Source organism: Miniopterus natalensis, chromosome 12 (genome assembly GCF_054644295.1).
Source record: "Miniopterus natalensis isolate mMinNat1 chromosome 12, mMinNat1.hap1, whole genome shotgun sequence".
NCBI lineage: Eukaryota > Metazoa > Chordata > Mammalia > Chiroptera > Miniopteridae > Miniopterus > Miniopterus natalensis.
The window spans coordinates 3,799,194-3,823,619 of NC_142092.1; the positions used below are offsets into that span (position 1 = coordinate 3,799,194).

The 24,426-nt window shown below is 40.1% G+C and overlaps 1 protein-coding gene across 1 annotated transcript in view; it reads right to left on the reverse strand.

Moving 5' to 3' along the window:
• The window catches only part of LOC107534019 (centromere protein P-like), a 39,913-nt gene that overhangs the window by 10,574 nt on the left and 4,913 nt on the right, over window positions 1–24,426 (reverse strand). Inside the window, exons 2-4 of the mRNA XM_087822518.1 lie at window positions 20,633–20,814; window positions 19,130–19,218; window positions 11,870–11,958 (exon numbers count right to left, since the gene is read on the reverse strand). Coding sequence (XP_087678644.1) covers window positions 11,870–11,958; window positions 19,130–19,218; window positions 20,633–20,645 — 191 coding nt within the window. The 5' untranslated portion in view covers window positions 20,646–20,814. The remainder of the gene's footprint in view (window positions 1–11,869; window positions 11,959–19,129; window positions 19,219–20,632; window positions 20,815–24,426) is intronic.

Genomic DNA, 24,426 nt, shown 5'->3' on the forward strand with positions numbered 1-24,426 from the left:
GTGAAATAAAGAGCTTTCTAGACAAAAAAAGGCTAAAGGTGTTTATCACCGCCAAGCCAACATTGCAAGAAATTTTAAAGGGACTGCTGTAATTGGATTAAATGCTCCAATCAAAAGACACAGGGTAGCTGAATGGATAAGAAAACAAGACCCAGCCCAGCCGGGCGTGGCTCAGTGGTTGAGCGTGGACCTAGGGTCCAGGCCATCAATTCCCGGTCAGGGCACATGCCCGGATTGCGGGCTCGATCAATGACTCTCTCATCATTGATGTTTCTATCTCTCTCTCTCCCTCTCCTTTCCTCTCTGAAATCAATAAAGATATATTAAAATAAAATAAAATAAAATAATAAAAGAAAAAAAAGAAAACAAGATCCAAATATATGCTGTCTACAAGAGACCCACCTCAGAACAAAAAACTCACACAGGCTGGAGAAGAAAAAACACACAACTTCTGGAGGACTTTAAGAGGAGATCAACAACAATTCAGTCATAGTAGGGAACTTTAACACCCACTGACTTTACTGGATAGATCTTCCAGACAAAAAATCAACAAGGAAACAGTGACTCTAAGTGACACACTAGATCAGAAGGATTTAATTCACATTTACAGAATGTTCCACTCCAAAGCTGCAGAATCGGCATTCTCCTCAAGTGCACATGGGAAATTCTCAAAGATAGACCACATATTAGGACACAAAACAAGTCTCTACAAGTTCAAGAAGAATGAAATCATATCAAGCATCTTCTCAGACATTTACACAATGGAATACTCTTGTGAAATACCCTTTGAGACAGCACAGTGGGATCTGGAGAGTATTAAGCTAGGCGAAATAAGCCAGTCACAGAAGGACAAGTGTCACATGATCTTACTCATACGTGGATTCTAATGAACAAAATAAACAGATGAAGAAAACAGATCCAGAGATATAGAAGCATGGAACAGACTGATGAAACTCGGGGGGGGGGGGGTAGAGAGAGATTAACAAAAGAATTTATATGCTTATATGCATATCCCATGGAAACAGACAATAGTGGGGTGAAGGCCTGCAGGGAGGGGTACAGATGGAGGGGATCAATGGGTAAAAAGGGGACATCTGTAATACTTTCAACAACAAAGATAATTTTGATTTTTAAAAAAAAGGTAAAATTATAAAAATTTCTAAAAATTTTGAAGAAAATCTTCATGGCCAGAGGTTAGGCAAAAAGTTCCGACAGTATACCAAAAACATGGTATCTTCTTGAAATAAAACACTTTGCTCTTTGAAAGATATGGTTTAAGAAAGTGAAAGGGCAAGCTACGGAATAAGAGAAAATATTTGGAAATTGCACATGTGAAAAAGGACTTATATGCAGAATATATTAAAAAACTTTCAAAACAACAGTAAGAAAACCCAGTGAAGCAATGCATGAAAAACTTAAACATAAACTTCACTAAAGAGAATAAACAGATGGTAATTAAGCACATATGAAAATGTTTACATTCCTAACCACTAGAAAAAACGAGATATACTACACTCCCACTAGAATGGCTCAATGCAAAAATACATAAATACCAAGTGCTGCTACCAGACTTCTCATACATTGCTGGTCGGAATGAAAAATGGTACAAACCTTCTGGAAAATGCCCTGCTAGTTTCTTATAGAGGAAAATATACATTTACCATATGACCCAACAATCCAACACCCAGGTATTCATCCTAGAGCAGAAGTCAGTAAACTTTCCATAAAAGACAAACTAAATATTTCAGGCTCGCAGGCTATATGGTCTCTATTATAATTACTTCACTCTGCCATTATACTGTGAAAGCAACTATAGAAAATACACAAAGGATTGCGTATGACCGTGTTTTAATAAAACTTATTCTATAAAAAGAGGCAATTGGTCTGTGAATCAAAGTTTGCCCGTCTCCACCCGGCCGGGCATGGCTCAGAGGTTGAGCATCTACCTAGGATCCAGGAGATCAGGGTTCAATTCCTGGTCAGGGGACGTGCCCCACTCGCAGTCTCAATCCCCAGTCAGGGGCATGCAGGAGGCAGCTGATCAATGATCATTGATGTTTCTATCTGTCTCTCTCCCTCTCCTTTCCTCTCTCTGAAATCAATAAAGATGTGTTTAAGCCCGGCCAGGCGTGGCTTAGCAGTTGAGCATCGACCTGGGATCCAGGAGATCGGGGTTTGATTCCCGGTCAGGGCACATGCCCAGGTTGTGGGCTCGATCAATGACTCTCTCATTGATGTTTCAATCTCTCTCTCTCCCTCTCCTTTCCTCTCTCTGAAATCAATAAAGATATATTTAAAAAAAAAAAAAATGTATTTAAAAAAAAAGTTTGCCCATCTAAGAGAAATGAAAACTTACATTCAATCAAAACCCTCTACACAAATCTTTATAGCACTTCTATTCATAATAGCAAAAAACTGGACACAACCCAAATCTCCTTCAACAGGTAAATGGATAAACTATGTAATACCCACACAACAGACTACTACTACGCAATGAAAAGGAAAACCTACTGATACATGCAACATGTATGACCCACAAAGGCATTCTCTTGAGTGAAATAAGCCAGTACTGAAAGTTTACATCCAGAACAGTCTAGTTTTAGTATTTCAATACGCTGCACATTGTGTGAAAACTTTAGTGAAGAGTTAGATCACTCCTAGAATTAACCTGTACAAAGCAAGATTTTGGCCAACTGTTGTTTGCACAGACAATAACTACTGAAGGGGGCTAGGGTGGGTAAGGAAAGAGAAGTGATTAACCAAAGAACTTATATGCAATAAGTACAGCCCATGGACACAAACAATAGTACAGTGAAGGCCTGGGGTGGAAGGAGGCACAAAGGGGGGGGGGGGGAATGGAGGACAACTGTAATACTACAACAATAAAAAATAAGTTATAAAAAAAAGGGTAGCATGAGGAAGTTCTTTTTTTGGTATTATGGAATTTATCTTTATTCTGATTATGGTGGTAGTTACATGAATTTATATTTGTGTTAAATTTGGTGAGACTTCTGTGACTAAAAAGTCACTTTTATTGAATGTTAATTAAAACATAAAAATTCCAAAAAAAAAGGAAAAAAAGGCAAGGTAAATTACAAAACAGGTCACAAAATTCAAAAGAAAACTTTGAGAAATGACCAGCCCTCACAATGAACTTGAAAGATCAATAGACGGGTTTAATAGCAGGTTAGATACAATTTGAGGAAACAATTTTCCTTTACTTGAATATACATCTAAAGAGATAATCTAGAACAACTGCATGAAAAGGTAACCATTAAAAAAAAAGACCTGTCTTTATTTTAAAAGACAGGTAAATTCAAAAAAGAGATACATAGACCTACTACAAATGACAAGTACTGGCAGTAATATATTAGCAGATTAGTCACAAAATGAAGAATTACTGAACTAAAATCCAGATCTGAGGCATAATCAGGAATAAGCACAGAGGTGAAGAGATAGAAACATAAAAAAGAATAAGTCAACCCCAGCAGGATGGCTCAGTGGATAGAGTGTCGGCCCACAGACTGAAGGGTCCCAGGTTCAACTCCAGTCAAGGGCAGGTACCTCGGTTGCAGGCTCCATCCCTAACCCCAGTTGGGGCGCGTGCAGGAGGCAACCAATCGGTGTGTCGGCTCTCACATCAACGTTTTTCTGTCTCTCCCTCCACTCTCTCTGAAAAGCAATGGAAAAAACATCCTCGGGTGAGGGAAAAAGAAAGAAAGAGAGAGAGAGAGAGGGAGAAAGAGAGAAAGAAAGAGGACGGAAGGGAGGGAGGGAGGGAGGGAGGGAGGGAGGGAGGGAGGGGAAAAGAAGAGAAAAGAAGAAAGGAGGGGAGGGGAGGGGAGGGGAGGGGAGGGGAGGGGAGGGGAGGGGAGGGGAGGGGAGGGGAGGGGAGGGGAGGGGAGGGGAGGGGAGGGGAGGGGAGGGGAGGGGAGGGGAGGGGAGGGGAGGGGAGGGGAGGGGAGGGGAGGGGAGGGGAGGGGAGGGAAGGGAAGGGAAGGGAAGGGAAGGGAAGGGAAGGGAAGGGAAGGGAAGGGAAGGGAAGGGAAGGGAAGGGAAGGGAAAAGTCAGATGCAGAAGTTAGAAAGACTGTATGTCCCAAATTCCAGAATGAGATTCAGAAAAAAATTCGGAAAGAGTTCTGCTTCTACTTAGAATGTAAAAAGCTGCAAAGAAGGTCACTCTCAACCTAATATCAAGGTTTAGAATAATAATCTATAATTTTATAACTCATTCAGATTTTATGAATAATTTTATAGATGAATAAAATAATCTGAATAACTCATAAAACCTGAATGATCTATAAAATCATAGTGTTTGTTGAGCTCCTCAAAGACCTGAAGTCACACGACAAGTGAGTAAACAAACACTGCTCTCCCTCAAGAAGGGAACACTGCTCAGTCCAGTGGGTAGGGAGAAATCAGCTAAAATTCTGACAAATTCTTAGAGGACAAATGTGAAGTAGAGTGTCATTTAGAACAGGTGGGAACCCAAGACACAAAGGGAACCCATCAGCAAGACTGGGGTCCTGGCAGCAACTCTGAGAGAGCTCCCCTCCGTGGCACAGGCATGAAGACGTGGTGAGCTGCTGCTAGAACACAAAGTGCAGCCAGAACTCTTATGGTGGGAAGCAAAACCCCTATGCCATTGAAGAGGCAATATAGCAATTGGGGGGAAATCCCTTACTTCTGAGAGGAACAGAAATAAACCCATCTGACTATGGGAGAGGGGCAGTAAACTGTTACCAAGACAAAGATGCATTGCTTCAGGAAGAGGGACAAAGGCAAAAATTTTTGTTCAGGGGAGAGGCAGGAAACCCACTGGGCCCAGGTACCTACTCTAATGCCAAGCCTACATCTGCTACCACTGGGGGAGGGACAAGGAACCCTTCTTACCCAAGACCATCCACAGACCCAGGATGAGTTTGGCTGCACTGGGAAGAAGATACAGGAACACTGGACCTGCCCAATATTGAGGACAGACACGAAACACAGACCTCCTTTTGTTCCCACCATGAACCCAGCACGGAGTAACAAGCATCAATATCTACCGCTAGTGGCCCATCAAGTGAAAGGAGAAAGATACCCCTCTGAGGTGCAGACACAAAGGACTTGCTGAAAGCTGAGTGGAGCTGGAACACTGAGCAAAACCCTGCAGCTCCCAAAACCCCATTCTAAGCAACAGAAAGAATCAAAAATGAATTCACTACTGGGAGAAATTGAAACCTGTGGTGCCTGAAAGTAGTGAAACCAACAAAATTCCCAAACCAAGCTCAATTGCTGACTACCTTAAATTAACCCCCATACTAACAGTCGGATAATGTGCCCAATTCAGGCATAAACACTATTGCTTCAGTCTACTATTTTTCCACAGATAATGTCCATCATTCAACTTTTTTAAATTATGAAACAAAAATTCAAGAAAAAAGAACCCATTGTAAACTAGTCAGAGGAATCAGATCAAAGACGACTCAGATGTTGGTACTGTCAGACAAGGACCTTCCAATAACTATGATCAAAAACCAGAGACAGGAAGAATGGTGGCAGCTAGGGGCCGGGGGAATGGGGGAATGGGGGAATGGGCAGTTATTGTTTAATGGATATACAGTTTCAGTTTTACAAGATGAAAGAGTTGTGGAGGTGGATGATGGTGATGGCAGTACAACATTATGAATGTATTTAATACCACTGAACTGTGTATACTTAAAAATGGTTAAGCAGCCCTGGCGGTGTGGTTCAGTGGTTAGAGCATCAGTCCATGCACCAAAGAGTCACAGGTTTGATTCCTGGTAAAGGGCATATACCTGGGTTGTAGGTTCAATCCCCAGCCCAAGTCAGGGCACATGCAGGTGGCAACCAATGTGTCGCTCTATCTCTGTCTGTCTTTCTCTCTCTCCCCCTCCCTTCCACTCTCTCTAAAACTGAGTGGAATTAATATCCCCGGGTGAGAATTATTAACAAAAAATGGTTAAGAAGGTAAACCTTATGTTATATATATTTTACCACAATAAAAAAGTTCGAGGAAAAAAGGAGCTAGTACAAAAGAGTATGAAATATATAATCTTGTATCTTGAATGTAGTGGTTTCAAAAAGCTACACAGGTGATAAAACTGCACAGAACACACATACATACACACACACACACACATAAACATAAGTGCTTGTAAAACTGGTAAAATCTGAAAAAGATCTGTGGATTTTATTAATGAAATCTTGTATACTGGTTATTTAGCAAATTCCTGTGAACTTTTAATTATTTTAAATTAAAAGTTAAAAAAAGTGTGTGTAAGAATAGATGAAATACAATTAGCAAAATATTGATAACTGTTGAAAGTGACTAATGGGTACCAGCAGTTTAATTACTACTAATTTTATATATTTGAAAATTTCCATGATAAAACATTAAAGAAAAAAATACAGTGGAATCTTGTTCCTCGAACTTAATTTGTCCCAGAAGGCTGTTCAAGAAGTGATTTGTGCCATGGCGAGTGTGGCTCAGTTGGTTAGTGTCATTGCGAACATCAAAAGGTGGGGGGGTTCAATTCCTGGTCAGGGCACATACCCAGGTTGTAGACTCCATCCCTGGTAGGGTCGTGCATCCTCCCTCCCTCCCTCTCTCTCCTTCTCTCTCTAAAAATCAATAAAAAATTTTAAAGAAGCAATTTGTTTAAAAACTGAATCACTTCTGTCATTAGAAATAATGTAAATTGAATTATTTCACTCCAGGTCCCCAAATGGTTCCATTTTAACCTCTCTTATATACAGTACATATCTAATGTACTGTTTAATCTATAAACAAACACTTTTTTTCTTAAATTTATTGAACCACCCCCTGCTAGCCTTAACCAAATCACTTTCAGCACCTGTTCCAGGGGTGTCTTTCAGGTCAGTCTGTGGCATCTTTACTTTTTCACAAATGACGGCCTCTGAAATGCTGTCACTTGCTAACTTCTTTTCATTTATCCAAATTAACAATAATTTTTCTACCTCTCAACTGCTTGTGATTGTTATTTCCTGAGCACTTTCAGACTCTTAGCAACATCAGCACTCTTAATGGCCTCTTTATTTTCAAAGTTGTGCAACCATGCATTTCACCAGCAGTAAGAGGGAAAACACACAAAAATATTCACAGCAGAAAGACAACAAGATGGCGGTGTAGGTAACGACGGTACCCGTAGCCTCCCACAACCACATCAAAATTACAACCAAAATATAGAACCACCATCATTCAGAACCTAATGAAATCTAGCTAAACAGAAGTCCTACAACTAGGGAACTCAAGAAGCACATCGAGACCAGCAGGAGGGGCAGAGATGCAGGGAAGAATCTGGGCAGAATCTCAAAACCAGCTGGTCCCACACTCAGGTTCTGTGGTTTAAAACCTGGAGGGATATCTCGGTGGTAGAGGATTCCTGGAGGAGCAAGGGGTCCGAGACCCACATCAGGCCCCCAGCCCATGGTTCCAGTGCCGGGAAGAGAAGGCCCCACAACTTCAGGTTATAAAAATGAACAGGAATTGTAGCTGAGTGATGGGGAGGCTGCAGGAGTCCCAGGGAGTTCCTCTTAAAGGGCCCACACGGGGACTTACTCAGATGCACTGCCTCTGAGCTCTAGCGCTGGGCAGCAGCTTAAAAGGAACCTGGGACATTCAGGGAGGAACTAACTTGCAACATTCAGGGAGGAACTAACTTACCTGGAATCAGGAGGGAAGTTGGAGGAGGAGCTTTCTCCCAGACAGAAGAGCTGGCAGAAGCCATTGCTCCTTTGATGAGCCCTACCCCACAGAGCAGGCAGGCAGGAGCCTTCTTTGAATCTCCATCAACCGGACTCACACCTTTGGCCCCGCCCCGGTGATTCCTGGAGACCCCACTGCTCCCTACTTGCAAGCTCATCCAAGGGATTTCTAGAGGCTTTTCTAGCCTCATGCTTAGGACCTTCCTAAAATCTCTCAAGCAGCAGCTGGCCTCAGCATGCCCCATAACTCTCGATAAGTGGCCCCAGGGGTGACACTAGCAGCAGCATGCATTCATTCATAACTTGGCCTCTCCTAGACACCTCCAAGCCCAGCACAAGTAGCAGCCATCCACGGTTTGCTGTGTAGCTCATGCTGGGTGGCCCTGGGCAGGGCACAGGCAGAGGCTGACTTTGCACCTCCTGGGAGGCCCCAGAGAGAGTGCACCTGGTGGTCAAGAATCAACCATGCTGGATTACAACCCCACCACATCCATGAGTAACACACTCAAGGGGCGCACTTGGTGAACACCAAAGCTACACTGATGTAAATCGTGCTCCATAGGTGAGTCTCCAGCACAGCAGCTCTTTGGCTGTAGTTGTAGCTGGTCCTCACAGCCGATTAGTCTGCGGGTCAGTTCCTCCCAGTGACACCAATAGCAACCAAGGCTCAACTACAGTAGGACAATGCACAAAGCACACACAGCGGAGGACCTAGACAGCCCAGCTCAAGTGACCGCAGAGACTGAGCCACTGGGCCCTATAGGACACCTACTACACAAAGCCACTCTACCAATTCCAGGAGACATAGCAGCTCTACCTAATACAGAGAAACAAACACCAGGAAGCAGTCAAAATGTGGAGGAAACATGTCACAAAGGAAAGAATGTCACAAAGAAAGAACAAAAGAAATCTCCAGAAAAAGAACTAAATGAAATGAAGCCAAGCAAGCTACTAGATACAGAATTCAGAATAATGGTTATAAGGATGTTCAAGGATCTTACTAAGGCTACTAGTGAGATCATCAGTGACATCATAAAGTAGCAGTCAGAAATGAAGGCTACATGAACTGAAATGAAGAATAATTTACAGGGAATCAACAGTAGAGTAGAGGATACTGAGAATCAAATCAGTGATTTGGAATATGAGGAAACAAAAAACACCAACCAGAAGAGCAAAAAGACAAAGAACCCAGAAATATGAAGATAGTGTAACAAGCCTCTGCGACAACTTCAAGCGGCCAAACATTCGCATTATGGGGAAACAAGTAGGAGATGAAAGGGAGCAAGAAATTGAAAACCTATTTGAAAAAATGATGACAGAAAACTACCCCTACCTGGTGAAAGAAATAGACTTACAAGTCCAGGAAACACAGTCAGTCTCAAACTAGAGGAACCCAAAGAGGCCCACACCAAGACACATCACAATTAAAATGCCAAAGATTAAAAACAAAGAGAGAATCTTAAAAGAGGCAAGGAAAAGCAGTTAATTACCTACAAGAGAGCACCCATACGACTGTCAGCTGATTTCTCAGCAGAAACCTTTCAGGCCAGAAGGGAGTGGCAAAAAATATTCAGTGATGAAAAGCCAGAACCTACAACCAAGACCACTCTACCCAGCAAAGCTGTCATTTAGAATTGAAGGTCAAATAAAGAGCCTCACAGATAAAAAAAAAAAAAAAAAGCTAAAGGAGTTCACCACCACCAAACCAGTACTACATGAAATGTTGAAGGGTCTTCTTTAACAAGAAGCTAATGAACAAAAGAAACTGACAAACAAAATAGACCCAGAGACACTGAAGCGTGCAACAGACTGTTGTATCTCAGAAGGAAGAGGGGAAGGGGTGGGGGGATGGGAAGAGATTAATCAAAGAAATTATAGGCATATATACATAAAGAATGGATACAGACAATAAGGGGGTTAAGGCCTGGGGAGAGGGGGTGTAAGGGTGGTAGAGGGGGTCAATGGAGGAAAAAAGTGGGACAACTGTAATACTTTCAACAATAAAGATAAATTTTTAAAAAATAAAATGAAATTAATAAATAAACATCACCATAAAATAACAGCATCATTTCCTGAGATGTTAGCGGTAAACTGAGTCATACTGCCCCATTCTCTCCTTTGTGGCCTAAGAGATGCGCTTTTTGTCATACTGATGCATCAGCATGAAAGTGTTGCCAGGTCAAGACCTGAAATTGAGACATTTTCCTGTGAACAACCTGGTTGAGAACCAAATTGTTCAAGATGGGAGACGTTCTAGAACCGAGGTTTAACTAATTATAATTCATATGTCTAAGAGCTCTAGCAGAAAAGCTGGACAGCATAAAGGAAATGGGGAATTTCATCAGAGAAATGAAAATGCTAGAAATAAAAAAATTACATTAAAACTGAAGAATTCCTTCAATAGGCTCACTGGTAGACTTGACTTTAAATGAGGAAAGAATCTGTAAACTTGAAGATAGAGTAATAGAAATGATCCAAACTGAAATGTAAAGAAAAAAAAGAGAAATAGAACAGAACATCCAATTACTGAGACGACATACCAAATTGTCCAACATGTGTAAATGAAGTTGAATAATAGAGAATAGGACGAATGTATTTGAAAAATATGGCAGGAATTTACACACAAATATACCCTAGATATAGGACAAACTGTAGAAGAGAAAAATTAAGAGAAAGGTTTGAAGGCAGCCCAAAAAACATACGCACAAAATAACAATATAACAGATATCTTGACACAACCTATGCAATCCAGAGGACACTGGATGGATATCTTTAAAGATGTGAAAGAAAAACTGTCAACCCAGTTGTCAATGGTCAACAACACACTCCTGGTTTTCCTCCTACCTCTCAAATGGTTCCTTTTCTAATTCCTTTGCAAGATCCTTCTTTCATTCAGCAGTAGTACATTTTATAATTCATCGTTGTTCAGTTGCAGTCCTTTTCCTATTTTCACTTTATGTTCTTTCCATAGGAAATCTTATTCCTGCCCAAGGTTTTAATTTCTAACCGCTGGCAGATAAATCCAGTGTTATATCTCCCACCTATACCATTTCTGAGCTGCCTATTTCATATTTTACTTCAGTGTTTCACAGACACTCAGGTTCAACATGTCCAAACTGAAGTTACAATCTCACCTGACTTGGGCCTCTCCCAACTTTCCCTATCTCAACAAATGCAATCACGATCAAGAAGTTATTCCCTGCCAATGACTCCTGACCCCTCTCACTCAAGGACACCATGCCCATTCAATTGTGCTTCCTAAATATCCCCAAATCCATCCAGCTCTCAACCTCAACTACCATTATTCCAGTCCAAACTACGAACTTCTGTTGCATGAACATCTTACTGGATAGTCATTTATCCTCCTGCATCCACTACTGCACCCCTTCAATCCATTCTCCCTGCAGCACCCAGAATAATTCTTTATAGAAAGGATGTCACACTTCTGACTTCCTTAGGCTCTGCTGAAAACCTTTCAATAGCTTCACATTTGGTGGGACTGTGATCAAACTCCTTACACCAAACTCCACTTAATGTGGATCTTCTACACTTTGCTAGCTTCATCTTATACCACACTCCTTTGCCTTCCCCCTCTCTAATCACATGGGCCTCCGGCCAGCTGCTCACAGATGCCATGCTCCCTCCTAATACAGTGCCTATGCACAGGCTATTCTGGTGAAGACCTGTGTTTATGCCTATTTATCTTTCAGATGTCAGCTCAAGTTTCAGAAAATCATTCCACGTTCTCCCTGAAAGTAAAATTCCTGATGTATGCTTCAAAGGTATTATGCAACTCTTCACTGTAACATTTAACACAGGCACAATTTTAGATTTATTTCTGTGATTATTTAATACCCAACTTCTCCACTAGGCTCTAAATTCCATGAGGATCAAGGCTTATATCTGGTTTCACTCACAATTTAATTTTAATGCCAAGCACAGAGTAAACATATAAGTTTTTATTGAATAATAGATATAGAGAATATAGACTTAAATATAAGCTGTAATAATGGTGTTACACAAAATATACTTCAGAGATATTCTGGTATTTACTTATCAAGAAGAGAAAAAAGGCAAACTCAAAACTACAGAATGAAAATAATCCCAAAAAGAAATAAATTTGTAAAATATCTTACCTAGACACAAATTCACTTAATTCTGAATACGCGGTGGACTCCATTATTATGTTGAGGTCAGTAATAACAGAAGATAAATTCTCCTTATTCTAAAATTTAAAAAAAGTTTATGTATCAGAGCATAGTAAACTTTTAAATAAAATAAAAACACAAAAATAATTTAAAAATTTATAAAAACTGAAATGCTGCTATATAATAGGAAAAGGTAATCTACAGAAAGTACTGAAAATATTGCCATTTGTTAAAAGAACAAAATCAGATCCCTGCTCCATACCAAAATCCAAAAGGAACTACAAATGAATTACATAAATGTGAACCATAAAATACTAGGAGGAAATATTCATTTAACTGATTACTCAGCAAGGAAGAACTTCCCACAAAACAATAATAGAAAAAAAGTAAGCAAATTAGATAAAAACTCGAAATATCTATATAAAAATTTTATAACTAAAAGAGAAGCAACACACTGAGGAAAAATTTTACCATAAACACAACAGATAAGAAAACTGAAAAGAAAAGGGCAAAGTACATTAACTAAAAACTCAAAGATAAAAGACAATTAACATGGAAAATAGTGTTCACTCTAATAATAAAATAAGTACAAATTAAAACAATGGGATGACCTTTTTTCCTATAAAATCCTTCGGACAATGCATAACTTATAATACTCATAGTCTCTGTCCCAGCAATTTGACTTCTAAGAATCTTTCCTGAAATAATAAGAAATGAAGACAAGCCTCATGGCTATTTATTACAAAAAAAAAAAGGAGCTCAATATTCAATAATGGGGACTGCTAAGTAAACGTATGTTTTGAATGGCAAATTCAGGTTTTCTTCTTCACGATAGTAAATGTTCTCCTTTATATATTTGCCTGTAACTTCTCCACTTGTTCCTATTCTTGATTTTGAAAAAGCATATATTGACTTTCCATTGTCTGTCTTCCACATTTTTCTTTTTTTCACTTGCTCTCATCAGTGATTTTTCTCAAGCCTATCCTCCAAGTTCTGCTTCTGGCCACTTCTAATGTAGTTTTCAGCACTATAATCATTATACCCATCCTTCTCTCCGTCATTCTCTCCTTCCTTCCTTGCTCAACATCACTAGTCATCTTCTGATAGTTCAATTTGACCCAGTAATTTTATTCCTAGATATATACCCAAGAAAACTGAAAACATGTCTACTTAAAAACTTGTACATGAATGTTTACAGCAACATTATTCATAACAGCCAAAAGGTGAAACAACTCAAATGTCCACTGACTGAGGAATGAATAAACAAAATATGAAATATCCACACAACGGAATATTAAACAAACAAAAAATGATGTAATGATACATGCTACAACACAAATGAACTTTGAAAACATTGAGTTAAAGAAGCCAATCGAATAAGACCACATATTATGATTCCATTTATGTGAAATATCCAGAATAGACAAATTCATAGAGAGAGAAAACAGGTTAGCTGTTGCTTAGGTCTGAGCAGGAGGGGGACTGAGGGGTATTAAGAAATATGGAGTTTCTTTTCGAGGTGGTAATTTCCTAAAATTGATGTACTGATGGTTGTACAACTCTGTGAACATACTAAAAACTACTGAATGTATACTTTAAGTGGATGAATTATATGGTATGTAAAGTACATCTCAATAGTTCTGTTACTAAAAAGAAAAAAGAAATCTCAAGAGATGTACCTTGTGTTTTGTTCAAGTGTGGGTGCGTAGATTCTGGCCATTAACCCATCAGGATAGGCAAATAACCCTGTTAGTATAAAGCCTATGATTTAGTGGGCCCTCTAATATTTACTTTTGGGGGAGGGACAGGCGTAGATTCAATTCAGTCACTAGAAATCTGACTTCAAGATATTGCCTTCCCATGTCTCTCTAACTGTCATACTGCTATGCTAACCAGGAAACTTTTCCCAGCTATTAAATGAGGAAAGGGAGCTTATAAACAAGCTGACCTCAGTGAGTCCCAGCAGCACACTCCTTTCTACCATGGCCATTTACCTCAAGCCCAAAGGTCTCATTCCTCTCTACAACTCAGGAATTGTGAGTGTGCCCTGGCGAGTGGCTCAGGTAACTGGAGAGTCCTCCCACATACCAAAGCTTGAGGGTTCAATTCCCAGTTGAGGTGCATACAATAAGCAACCAATCGATGTTTCTCTCACATTAATGTTTCTCTCCCCCACCCCCCCCCGGCCCTTTCCTCTCTCTCTCAAATCAATAAATATATCCTCCAGTGAGGTTTCAAAACACGAATTGTGGGTAGATACATTCAAGAAAAGGGTCCTTCCTGTTAACTTTGCAAAATTTATACACTGCTGCTCACAAAGCATCCTACATCAGATTTCAGTGCCTTCTCTCATTCACATTCAAATCGTATCAGGTACATTTTGGTTGAAGCCTTGTGATATAGGATTCTATTCTTTTTTAGTTACAAAGTTTACCTGTTTTTGAATCATTTTGTTCATTTTAGTGGCTTCAGGGAGAGAAGTTATGAAAACATAATCAATCTGTCCCTTTCCTACAAACTCCCACCCATCTCATTTATTATACTGTAGGAACTATGAATGCTGACACATGTCAATTTGGATGTTCTTGGAACCCCATACAAACAGTACAGCACTAACACCAGACAGTACAGCACTAACAGTACAGCACTAACACCACCAGACAGTAAATCTGGGGAACAGAGTTGCGTGTTCCAACCACCTCTGACAACAAAAGCTGTGCCAACATGGGTAATCATTCAAATTCCCTAGGTATATTTCTGTGTAAAATAAGGGGGCTGACCTAGTTCATCTATAAGGTCACTTTTAGTTCCAACACTTTATTATGATTTTAGGTCATTTTTGCTTCTAACATTGTATTACTATGATTTTATTAAAACAGCATTCTATAAGGCAGAAACTATTTAAATTTTCTGATAGCTAAACATCTCCATCTAGTGGAAATTTTGTTTTTAAAAAGTTTTAGTACACAAAAAGTTGCTGTGTCTTCACCACTGGTTTTTTTCTGTCAGTCTCAACTCTAAAAATCTGTTCAACAAGAAAAAGGGTATAAACATTTTAGAACACAATTTGGTATTATCGATCATAATTCACATGTACATCTTTGACCTAGCATTCTACTAGAAATGTACTTCTAAAGATATACTTATTTATGAGTAGGTCTAGAATATGCAAGGGTTTACCATTAAATAATAAAAAAAGTTTTAATAATTCTCATTAGCCTATTACATCAGAATTCTAAGCAACAAAAAACAAAAAAGTAGGACAGTCCTTTGTTCCTTTCTTCTTCAGAAAAGCCTGAGTCCCCCATATGGCTTACTCCTAAAATCTTGCTGATTTGAGAGTTGTTTGTGATTGCTTCCAGCATCTTGCTTACCAGTCTGGTCCTCAAGAAGAATCATAAAATTGGAAAGGGGCAGAGAAAGTGAGTGTTTTTAACATAGCCAGGGATAAGCACATGTTCTTTCTGTAGCCAAGTAAAACCAAACAGTTCAAAAGCACCTGAATACTTTGAAATGTGAGCACTGACAACTCACACCTCCTCAGAGATTCCACAGTTACCGTTCTGTCTTTCAAAGAACATCAGCTCTTCCTCTTTAGATTTTGTCCCCCACATCCCCTAAAGCATATGGGTCAGAAACTGCTGTTGTTCCCCAATTCTTCACTTCATTCTTGCCCCAAATTTTCATTAGCTACATGCCATGCATAATGAAGACTAAATTTCCAGCCTCCTTTGAACTAACTTATTGGCCAAGAGAATGTAGGTGAAAATCATGGGTGTTACAATTTCAAAAAAGTGTCCTTCAATGGAAAAGGTGAGGTCTTGTTTGCCCACCCTCCTTCCTGATGCCTGAAATGCTAAAGGGATTCACAACATGACTTGGAAGCCACATGGGTGATAGCAGAGCTCAATGATCATGCAGACCCTGAAAACACCCTACAGTTTGTTTAAGAAACAGATAAATAAACCTCTAGTACCTGAAACCACCTTTATTTTTAAGTTTTCTGTCATGTGCAGCTCCAATTCTAATTCAATCAGCATGTGACCTTAGGCCATTACTAAATGGTCACAAAATTTTCAGTCACACTTCAGTGGTATAAGATCAAAACATTAGATTAAAATGCTGTAGACAGGGCCCTGGCCCATGTGGCTCAGTTGGCTGGGCATCGTCCCATGCACCAAAAGACTGCTGGTTCCATTCTCAGTCAGGGACCATGCCTGGTTGCAGGCTAAATCCCCAGTAGGGGGCACGCAGGTGGCAGGCGACTGATGTTCCACTCTCACGTCTATGTTTCTCTTTCTCTCTCCCTCTCCCTTCTTCTCTTTCTAAAAATCAATAGCAGCTGAGCATCAACCTAGGATCCAGGCGATTGGGCTTCGATTCCTGGTCAGGGCACATGCCTGGGTTGCAGGCTCGATGTCCAGTTGGGGGCATGCAGGAGGCAGGCAATCAATGATGACTCTCTCATCATTGATGTTTCTACCTCTCTCTCTCCCTCTCCCTTCCTCTCTCTGAAATCAATAAAGATATATTAAAAAATAATAAAAATAAAAAATGTTTTTTTTAAATACTGTTGACAGGGAAGTAAAGGCTGGGCTAGTGCTGCCACTCCCTGGTAGGAGGCAGGAAACATGGCCACTGGAGCAAGGACAGCAGGGCCTGTGTGGCAGGGCCCACATAGCTCTGGCCCTGTCTTCCTGTCTGTGCTCTTATAACAGGCACTCAAGACCAGCAAGTCAAACCACTGTGGGAGCCACAGGGGCCCAGTGCCAGTTCACTTTGGGAATGCCTCTAGTCAGGCAGCAGCCATTTTTCAGAAGCACATCATGTTATAAAAAATGTCCTGAGCCCGGCCAGAGTAGCTCGGTTGGTTGAGCATCTTCTATGAACCAAGAGGTCACTGGTTCTATTCCTTATCAGGGCACATCCCCAGTAGGGGTATGCAGGAGGCAGCCAATTGATGTTTTTCTCTCACATCAATATTTCTCTCTCCCCTCTCCCTTCCTCTCTTTCTAAAACTTTTTTTTTTTTATGTAGCCAAACTGTGACATCATCTTTGATCTGATTCATGATGGGATCAAACTGCTATTTGATGCTTTTCTTCAGAGGCTTAGGTGACCAAAGTATGCAACTTAAAACAAAATGACGTTAAAATACGCAGTTTAAAGAACCACCACCACCAAAAAAGCAGTCTATTTGATCTCTCAGGCGTTAGCCCTACTAATGAGCATATCAATCAATGTTTGGGAACAACCTATCCTGGAATGTCCAGCTGCACTGAGCAGCTCGTTCACCTCAACTTCAGCTGGATTTATGGACAAACCTCCCAAGGGCAAGCCTGATTTTGCCCATAGTCTACCTTCTCCCCAGATAACACATGGAATGTCTGTGGAAAGAGAAAAACACCTATAGCAGAAAAAGCCTGCAGGACCCCAAGGTTACTAGGACACCCCTGAGCAGTTTCCTGGGCAGTGTACACGCTGACAGGTGCAGATGTCCTTAGACATGGAACTGGACTTCAAGCCTGTGACTCCTCCACCTGACATGGACTGTACGCCTGGTCCATTAATGGAGGCCAGGATGCAGGTGGGTACTTGGTGTGTCACCACTCTTGAGTTTAGAATCCCATTAGCCACAAGAAAGAAAATGCAATTGGTCCTTTTTTGCAACCTTCTGCAATGGGACAACACCCACAAGTTCCTCAGCCGCATTAAGGAGAAGCCAGGGGTCCTGGCATAGACTGTCCATACCAAATGGGACTTGTCCATTTGGGTTCATGTTCTGGTTCAGTTTTCAGCAGATGATTATGCAGGACAATATCATTTTGGTGATCCTACGTGGACCCAAGGCCTGGTGCCAACCTGGGAACAATATAGCCCCTCTAGGGCCACTCATCACCTATGTCCCTGTATCATATTCTGCTCAAAAGGTCCTGGCAATGCTACAGTGAGGGTGTTCTTGGTCACCCTGGCAGTCTTGAAAGGGGGCACTCTGAGGAGAGAGCAAGCTGGAAGCTCTGTCATCAGATGAGGAGCCTACAAATCCCTCAGCCCATTCTCACTCAGCCTGCCTGGGTCAGCAGTGACAATAGGGACATAGACGGCAAAAAGTTCTCAAGAAGCAAATCCTCCAGCCCAGATAACTAGACCCAGGCACTCTTGACTAGGTACTAAGGAGGCAGGGTCCTAATGATCGGACATCAACTACTATCCCATATTAAAAGGGACAACTGGGGGCTGTTTTTGTGGCCAAGGACAAGGCTGAGGAATCCTGGCACATGACCATAAATGCAAGTAAGCACCTTTTCCACAGGACTTAGGACTTGGTGCAATGACTAGTCTATATCCACTTTAGTTATCTAATGAGCTGAAGCCAAGGCAGCCTTCCTGCTCTTCCTCTTCCTGTCCTCTTATACACACTCCCTTGGTAGGCCCAGCTGGCAAAACCAACTGGTTGGAAGTACTTTCTGCTATCAAAGCATGAACCCCACCCCTGTCAGTTCACAAAATTATGCCTAGACCCCTCTCCTCACAGCCAGCCTTTGAAGGTGTCAGAGCCTTGGTCTCCTCTCCACCCTTGCCCGATTCGTACATTACCATTCTATCTGCTTCCCGATTTACATGAAAATCTTAGTGAAAGGTATCTTCCTCATATGTTGTGCCTCAGCAGTCCCATACAACTTGCTGGTATAACCATGAACCACCTTGGAGTCTAATCCTCCAGTCCAGAGCAGTGTTCAGATGGCTGTGGTCATAAATGACCATAACTTCATGAGAGGCCCTAAGCAAGAACGCCCAACTGAGCTGCTCCCAAATTCCTGACCCACGGGAAATGGGTGAGATAATAAATGTTTTTGTTGTTGTTTTAAGCCATTAAATTTTGGGGAAATTTGTTACGCAGCAATAGATAACAGATTAACAAGTGACTGGCATATCAGCTAACGACTGGGGGCATTGAGAACTGTTCCCATGACCTCATGGCTTGCACGGGGAGCCCAGGAGCATCTTGCAACCTGCCCTCCAATAAAGCACCTACACCCACAGCAACAACCCTACCACATGCAACTGTTGAGGTATTGCAGTTATACTTTAAAAATTTTTTGAAATGGTACCGCTTTGCATAAATATGCAGCAAAGGTTTCCTGGTTCATGAACTGCTCCTCAGCCCAGCCACTGCTGGAGGCTGAGGGGTGGGGATTTTTGTTTCATAGCAACAGAATCTGTTATCACAACATAATCTTTACTTTACCTGGACTTCCAGAATCTGAAATTCAACTTGAAATGTAATCATGTGGCAATTTCCTGATAATTTGTATCTCTGTAGAACTTTCTTTATACCTACCAATCAGAAAAACAAACACTTTATTTGCAAATAACAATTTCCTTCAAATATTAATTAATTTTGTGTAAATGTCTATAATATTCACATGGGTATATGTGTGAAGTATGTGTATTTGCATTGAAAATATATAGAATAATGTGCACCAAATTGATTACCTTTGTGTGAAACAGAATTAAATCAACATACTTTCTAGCTCTCGATTATACCAAGGATTAAGGTAAGGAATAGAAATTTCCCATGTAACCAGCACTGAGATCAAGATACAGAAATTTTAAAGTGCCCCATGAAGTTGCCTCATGCCCTTTCCCAGGTTATACTCTACCCCCCACCCAAGAAATAACCACTATTCCGACTTTATCAAATCCAGATTTGCTAATAAAGATATTTTTAGAATGGCACAATCCTACAAGGATAAAGAGGAGGAGAAAGATGAGAGTAACCTAATTTTGGAAGCTGAAAATCATATGGATGAGCTAGATATCATATGGAAAAGAACTGACCTGGCAGACCCAGGAATGCCAAAACCTAAACCAGCAACAGGGAAAGCTTAGAATCAAACCATTTACATAGCAGAACAGCAGAAAGGTATCCTGAATCACAGTACTGTACTGCAACAGATGGAGGTGAACCTGGGCTCAAAACGAGAGGACTGAGACTTCCACACTAGCAAAAGTCCTGTACCTGGCCTACATCACTCTCCATGCTCTGCATTCCCCCTCTTCCCTTCAAGGACCTGAAGCATCTCATGCCATCACTCATTTCTATATGCAATTCAATCGCCCACTCAGGTGAGCTGCTCAAGACTGAGAGTCACTCTCCCTCTTTACCTGTCTTGAGGGTTATTGCGAGGGAAGTAAGGAAGCATTTCCAAAAATTATTCCTTCTTTAGGGAATGCTACTTTCATCCAAAGTTCCTCACATCCAATTGCTCAACTGAATTAGCTTCCCCTTTCCTGTTAGTGCATCACGGATCCCTGCCAATGAAACTCAGTTATGGAGACCAGAAACCCTCCTTGAGTAAATGGTTCAACTGCTGATACTTTTTCTTGGCCACAGGCTATGTTCTACAGGAGTACAGTACTGTAGGTAAGGTGTCTCTCGTGTTGGTGGTGGAAAACTCCTAAGATTTACAAATTAGTGGTGCTGTTGTTCCTACAATCACTTATCTCTGTTACATGACTAGTAAGTTACCTAAAAAGGAGCCTTTGTCTCCTTTACCATCTACTTTAGGCAGCTTTTAAGAGTATCATGTACACTGTGATGTGCAAGAAACCCTACAAAACAAGTTTACCACAACCACACATCCAAAGAGTTACCTTGTAGAATTTTAATTCAACAATACTTCACCCAATTTCCTATGCATAACAAGATAAGCTTCAACACCACTTCTAGATTAAAATTAACACTTACTCCTTTCTGTCATCTCAGTGCTCGTTAGGTTCTCTGTCTTCTTGGAGTACTTTCTTATATTAATCCCAGTGAGTGTATTTAGAAACAGAAGCTCTGACTCTAAATGTCCAAGATTACTTCTCAGATCTTTTGAAGATTCCCATCCTTCAGAATCTGATTGGTATAGTTCCAGAAGTGATTTTCTAAAAAGGAAATATTGGAAATAATTACTCCAATAAAGAAACCATCAAATACGTACAAATTTCTTCAAACCATTCCCATTTTGTATTTCTTACTCTCTTCCCATTAAAACCAACTCAAAACAATGTGGATCACTGACACTGCAACCTTTAATCACAACATAAAACATACCTAACCAAAGTATACTACCATATTTCTACATATTCGAAACAACTGTAAAAAAAAAAATCACAGGAGCATTTTACAGAATTAAAATGCCCATTTAAGTAGGAATGTTTAGATATCCCAAGACATCTCAAATTACTTTTAAAAATGTCACAAAATTAAGATCAATATAAATTAGCTAGCTTTGACTTCCAAAACAAGTAAAGTGCCAGACAGCATTTTATATTAAGAAAAGATTCCCAGGAAATCTGTGAATGCAGGGGGTAAAAATTCCAAAAGAATAAGAAATGTTACAATTTCCTTAACACTGCAATCAAATATTCTTCACTGAGAACATGTAACTGTATTTTCCTTGAAAAACAATAAAATTCCAGCTAATACTCGCACGGAATGGTACTTCACTCGCTGCCACACTCTGCTGCCCTCATACTCTCTGCCACATTCTACAGGGCTAACTTCTGCCATCTTAAGAAAGCTTCCTTGGATCCCGGGGCACGAGTATCCTACTTCCCATTTTACATCTTGAGTCCTCCAACTCTGTACTGTTTACACTGGAGGTCAAAAACTTGTACAAAGTCAGTAGTAATTTTTTTATGTTTTAATGATAATGTGAAATAATAGTAAGTATGTGCTGAGAGACTACCACATTCTCTTTTGTACTGCCATCACTGACTGATGAAAAAAATTACTTTATAGAAAGCTAATGAAAACACAGAGAGAGACAATCTTCAGATGTAAATGATGAGTTCTTGCCAAATGAATACCAAATGATGTCACAGCAAACTATGAATGAAAATGTCAAGGTATTTCTAACAGAGCAAAGGGATAAGAACACTGAGTCATCGAATTAGAGGATAGATATGCAGAACTCAAACAAAGACCTGTGACTGGGAAAGGGGAGGATGGGGAGTTATTGTTTACAGGTTACAGAGTTTCACTTTGGGGCAATGAAAACAATGTTCTGGAGGACTGTGGCGTTGGTTGCATGACAATGTGAAAGTACTTAATGCTACTGAACTGTACACTTCAAAAAGGTTAAAGTGGTGAATTTTATATGTATATTTTACCATACAAAAAGACAACCAAAATGTCATTGGTCCAAAAAGACAGACAAAATGTCATCGGTCCATTTCAATTAATGATGCTGATTTGGATGATTTTGGGTTATGAATTTTACTGGCTTTGTAGTTTTATTATTTGCAAATTTGTCTTATTAGCATAATTTTTTTGGCCAAAAGCAGGGGTTCACAAGAAACTTGTCCCTTTTAAAACGAACCTACATGAGCCCTGGCTGGTGTGGCTCAGTTGGTTGTGAGCATGGTCCCATGAACCAGAAGTTTGCAGGTTCAAGTCCCCATCAGGGCACAAGCCCGGTTTGTGGGCTCAATCCCCACCATAGGGTGTTAGCTGATCAATGTTTCTCTTTCACATCTATGTGTCTGTTTCTCTCTCTCTGTCCCCCTCTCTCTAAAATCAGTAAGAAACATATTTTAAAAAAATAAAACAACTCTACATGAGACTTGACTTTAAAAGCCAATTAAGCTAGCATTCTGGGAAGATGGTGGAGTAGGAAGCACCAGGAATCTGTCTCCCCATGTAGACAACAATTGCACTGGCGGAATCTGACATAATTTGTTATGGGATATACAAGATAAAAAGACATAAACTGTGACATTTAAAACATAAAATGTAGGATAGGGGTATAAAATGTGAAGCTTTAAAATGCATTCAAATATTAAATTGTTAACAATTTAAAATAAGATGATTACAAATACAAGATGTCTCATGTAACCCTCAAGATAACCACAAGGCAAAAACCTACAGCAGATATACAAAAGAGAAAGAGAAAGGAATCCAAACATACCACCACAGGAAATCATGAAATCACTAAAAAAGAGAGCAAGAAAGAAAGGAACACGGAATTACAAAACCACCAGAAAACAACAAAATGGTAATAAGTACACACCTATCAATAATTACTTTAAATGTAAATAAACTAATTTCCCAATCAAAATACACAGATTGGTTGAATGGAAGAAAAAACAAGACCCATGCATATGCTGCTCACAAGAGGTTCACTTAACACATAAGGATAGCCTGGCAGGTGTGGCTCATTGGTTGAGCACCAACAGGTTGCTGGTTCAATTCCTGGTCAGGGCACATGCTCAGGCTGTGGGCTTGATCCCGTGGGGAGCATGCAGGAGGCAGGTGATCGATGATGTTTCTCTCTCATCAATGTTTCTCTCTCTCTCTTCCTCTCTCTCTAAAATCAATACAAACATTTTTTTTTTTTTTTAAAAGACATAAGGATACACACACTGAAAATGAAGGGATGGAAAAAGATATTGCATGCAAATAAGTACCAAAAGAAATATGGGGTACCTATATTTACCTAAAATAGACTTTAAGACAAAAAGAGTGTAATAGGAATAAGACAGTCATTACATAATATTAAGGGGTCAATCCAGTAAGAAGATACAATATTTATAAATATTTATACATCCAACATGAGAAAACCTAAATATATAAAGCAAATATTAACAAATCTAAAAGGAATAAGACAGTATCACAATAATGGTACAGGGCTTTAATACACCACTATCATCAATGGATAGATCATAAACAGGGAAAATCAGTAGACAACACTGGTCTTAAAGGAAACATTAGATTAGATGACCCAACAGACATCTACAGAACATTCCATCCGAAAGCAACAGGACACACATTCTTCATAAGAGCACATGGAACATTCTCCAGGATAGGTCAGATGTTAGATCACAAAACAAGACTTAATAAATTTAAGAAGATTAAAATCATATCAAGCATCTTTTCCAACCACAATGGACGAAACTAGAAATCAATTACAAGAAGAAAACTGAAAACCCAAGCCCATTTGGCTCAGTGGAACATTCTCCAGCATAGGTCAGATGTTAGATCACAAAACAAGACTTAATAAATTTAAGAAGATTAAAATCATATCAAGCATCTTTTCCAACCACAATGGACGAAACTAGAAATCAATTAAAAGAAGAAAACTGAAAACCCAAGCTCGTTTGGCTCAGTGGTTACAGCACCAGCCCATGGACTGAAGGGTCCCAGGTTCAATTCTGGCCAAGGGCATGTACCTCGGTTGCAGGCTCAATCCCCAGCCCTAGTCAGGGAGCGTGCGGGAGGCAACCAATCTATGTGTTTCTCTCGCACAGATGTTTCTCTCTCTCTCTCCCTCTCTCACTCTCTCTTTCTCTCTCTCTCTCTCTCCCCCTTCCACTCTCTCTGAAAAGCAATGGAAAAAATATCCTCAGGTGAGGATTAAAGAAAGAAGAAAACTGAAAAATTCACAAATATTTGAAGATTAAACAACTTTCTACTTAACAATCAATGGATCAAAGAAGATATCAAAAGAAAAACCAAACAACACTTTGAGACAAATGAAAATATACTATACACCA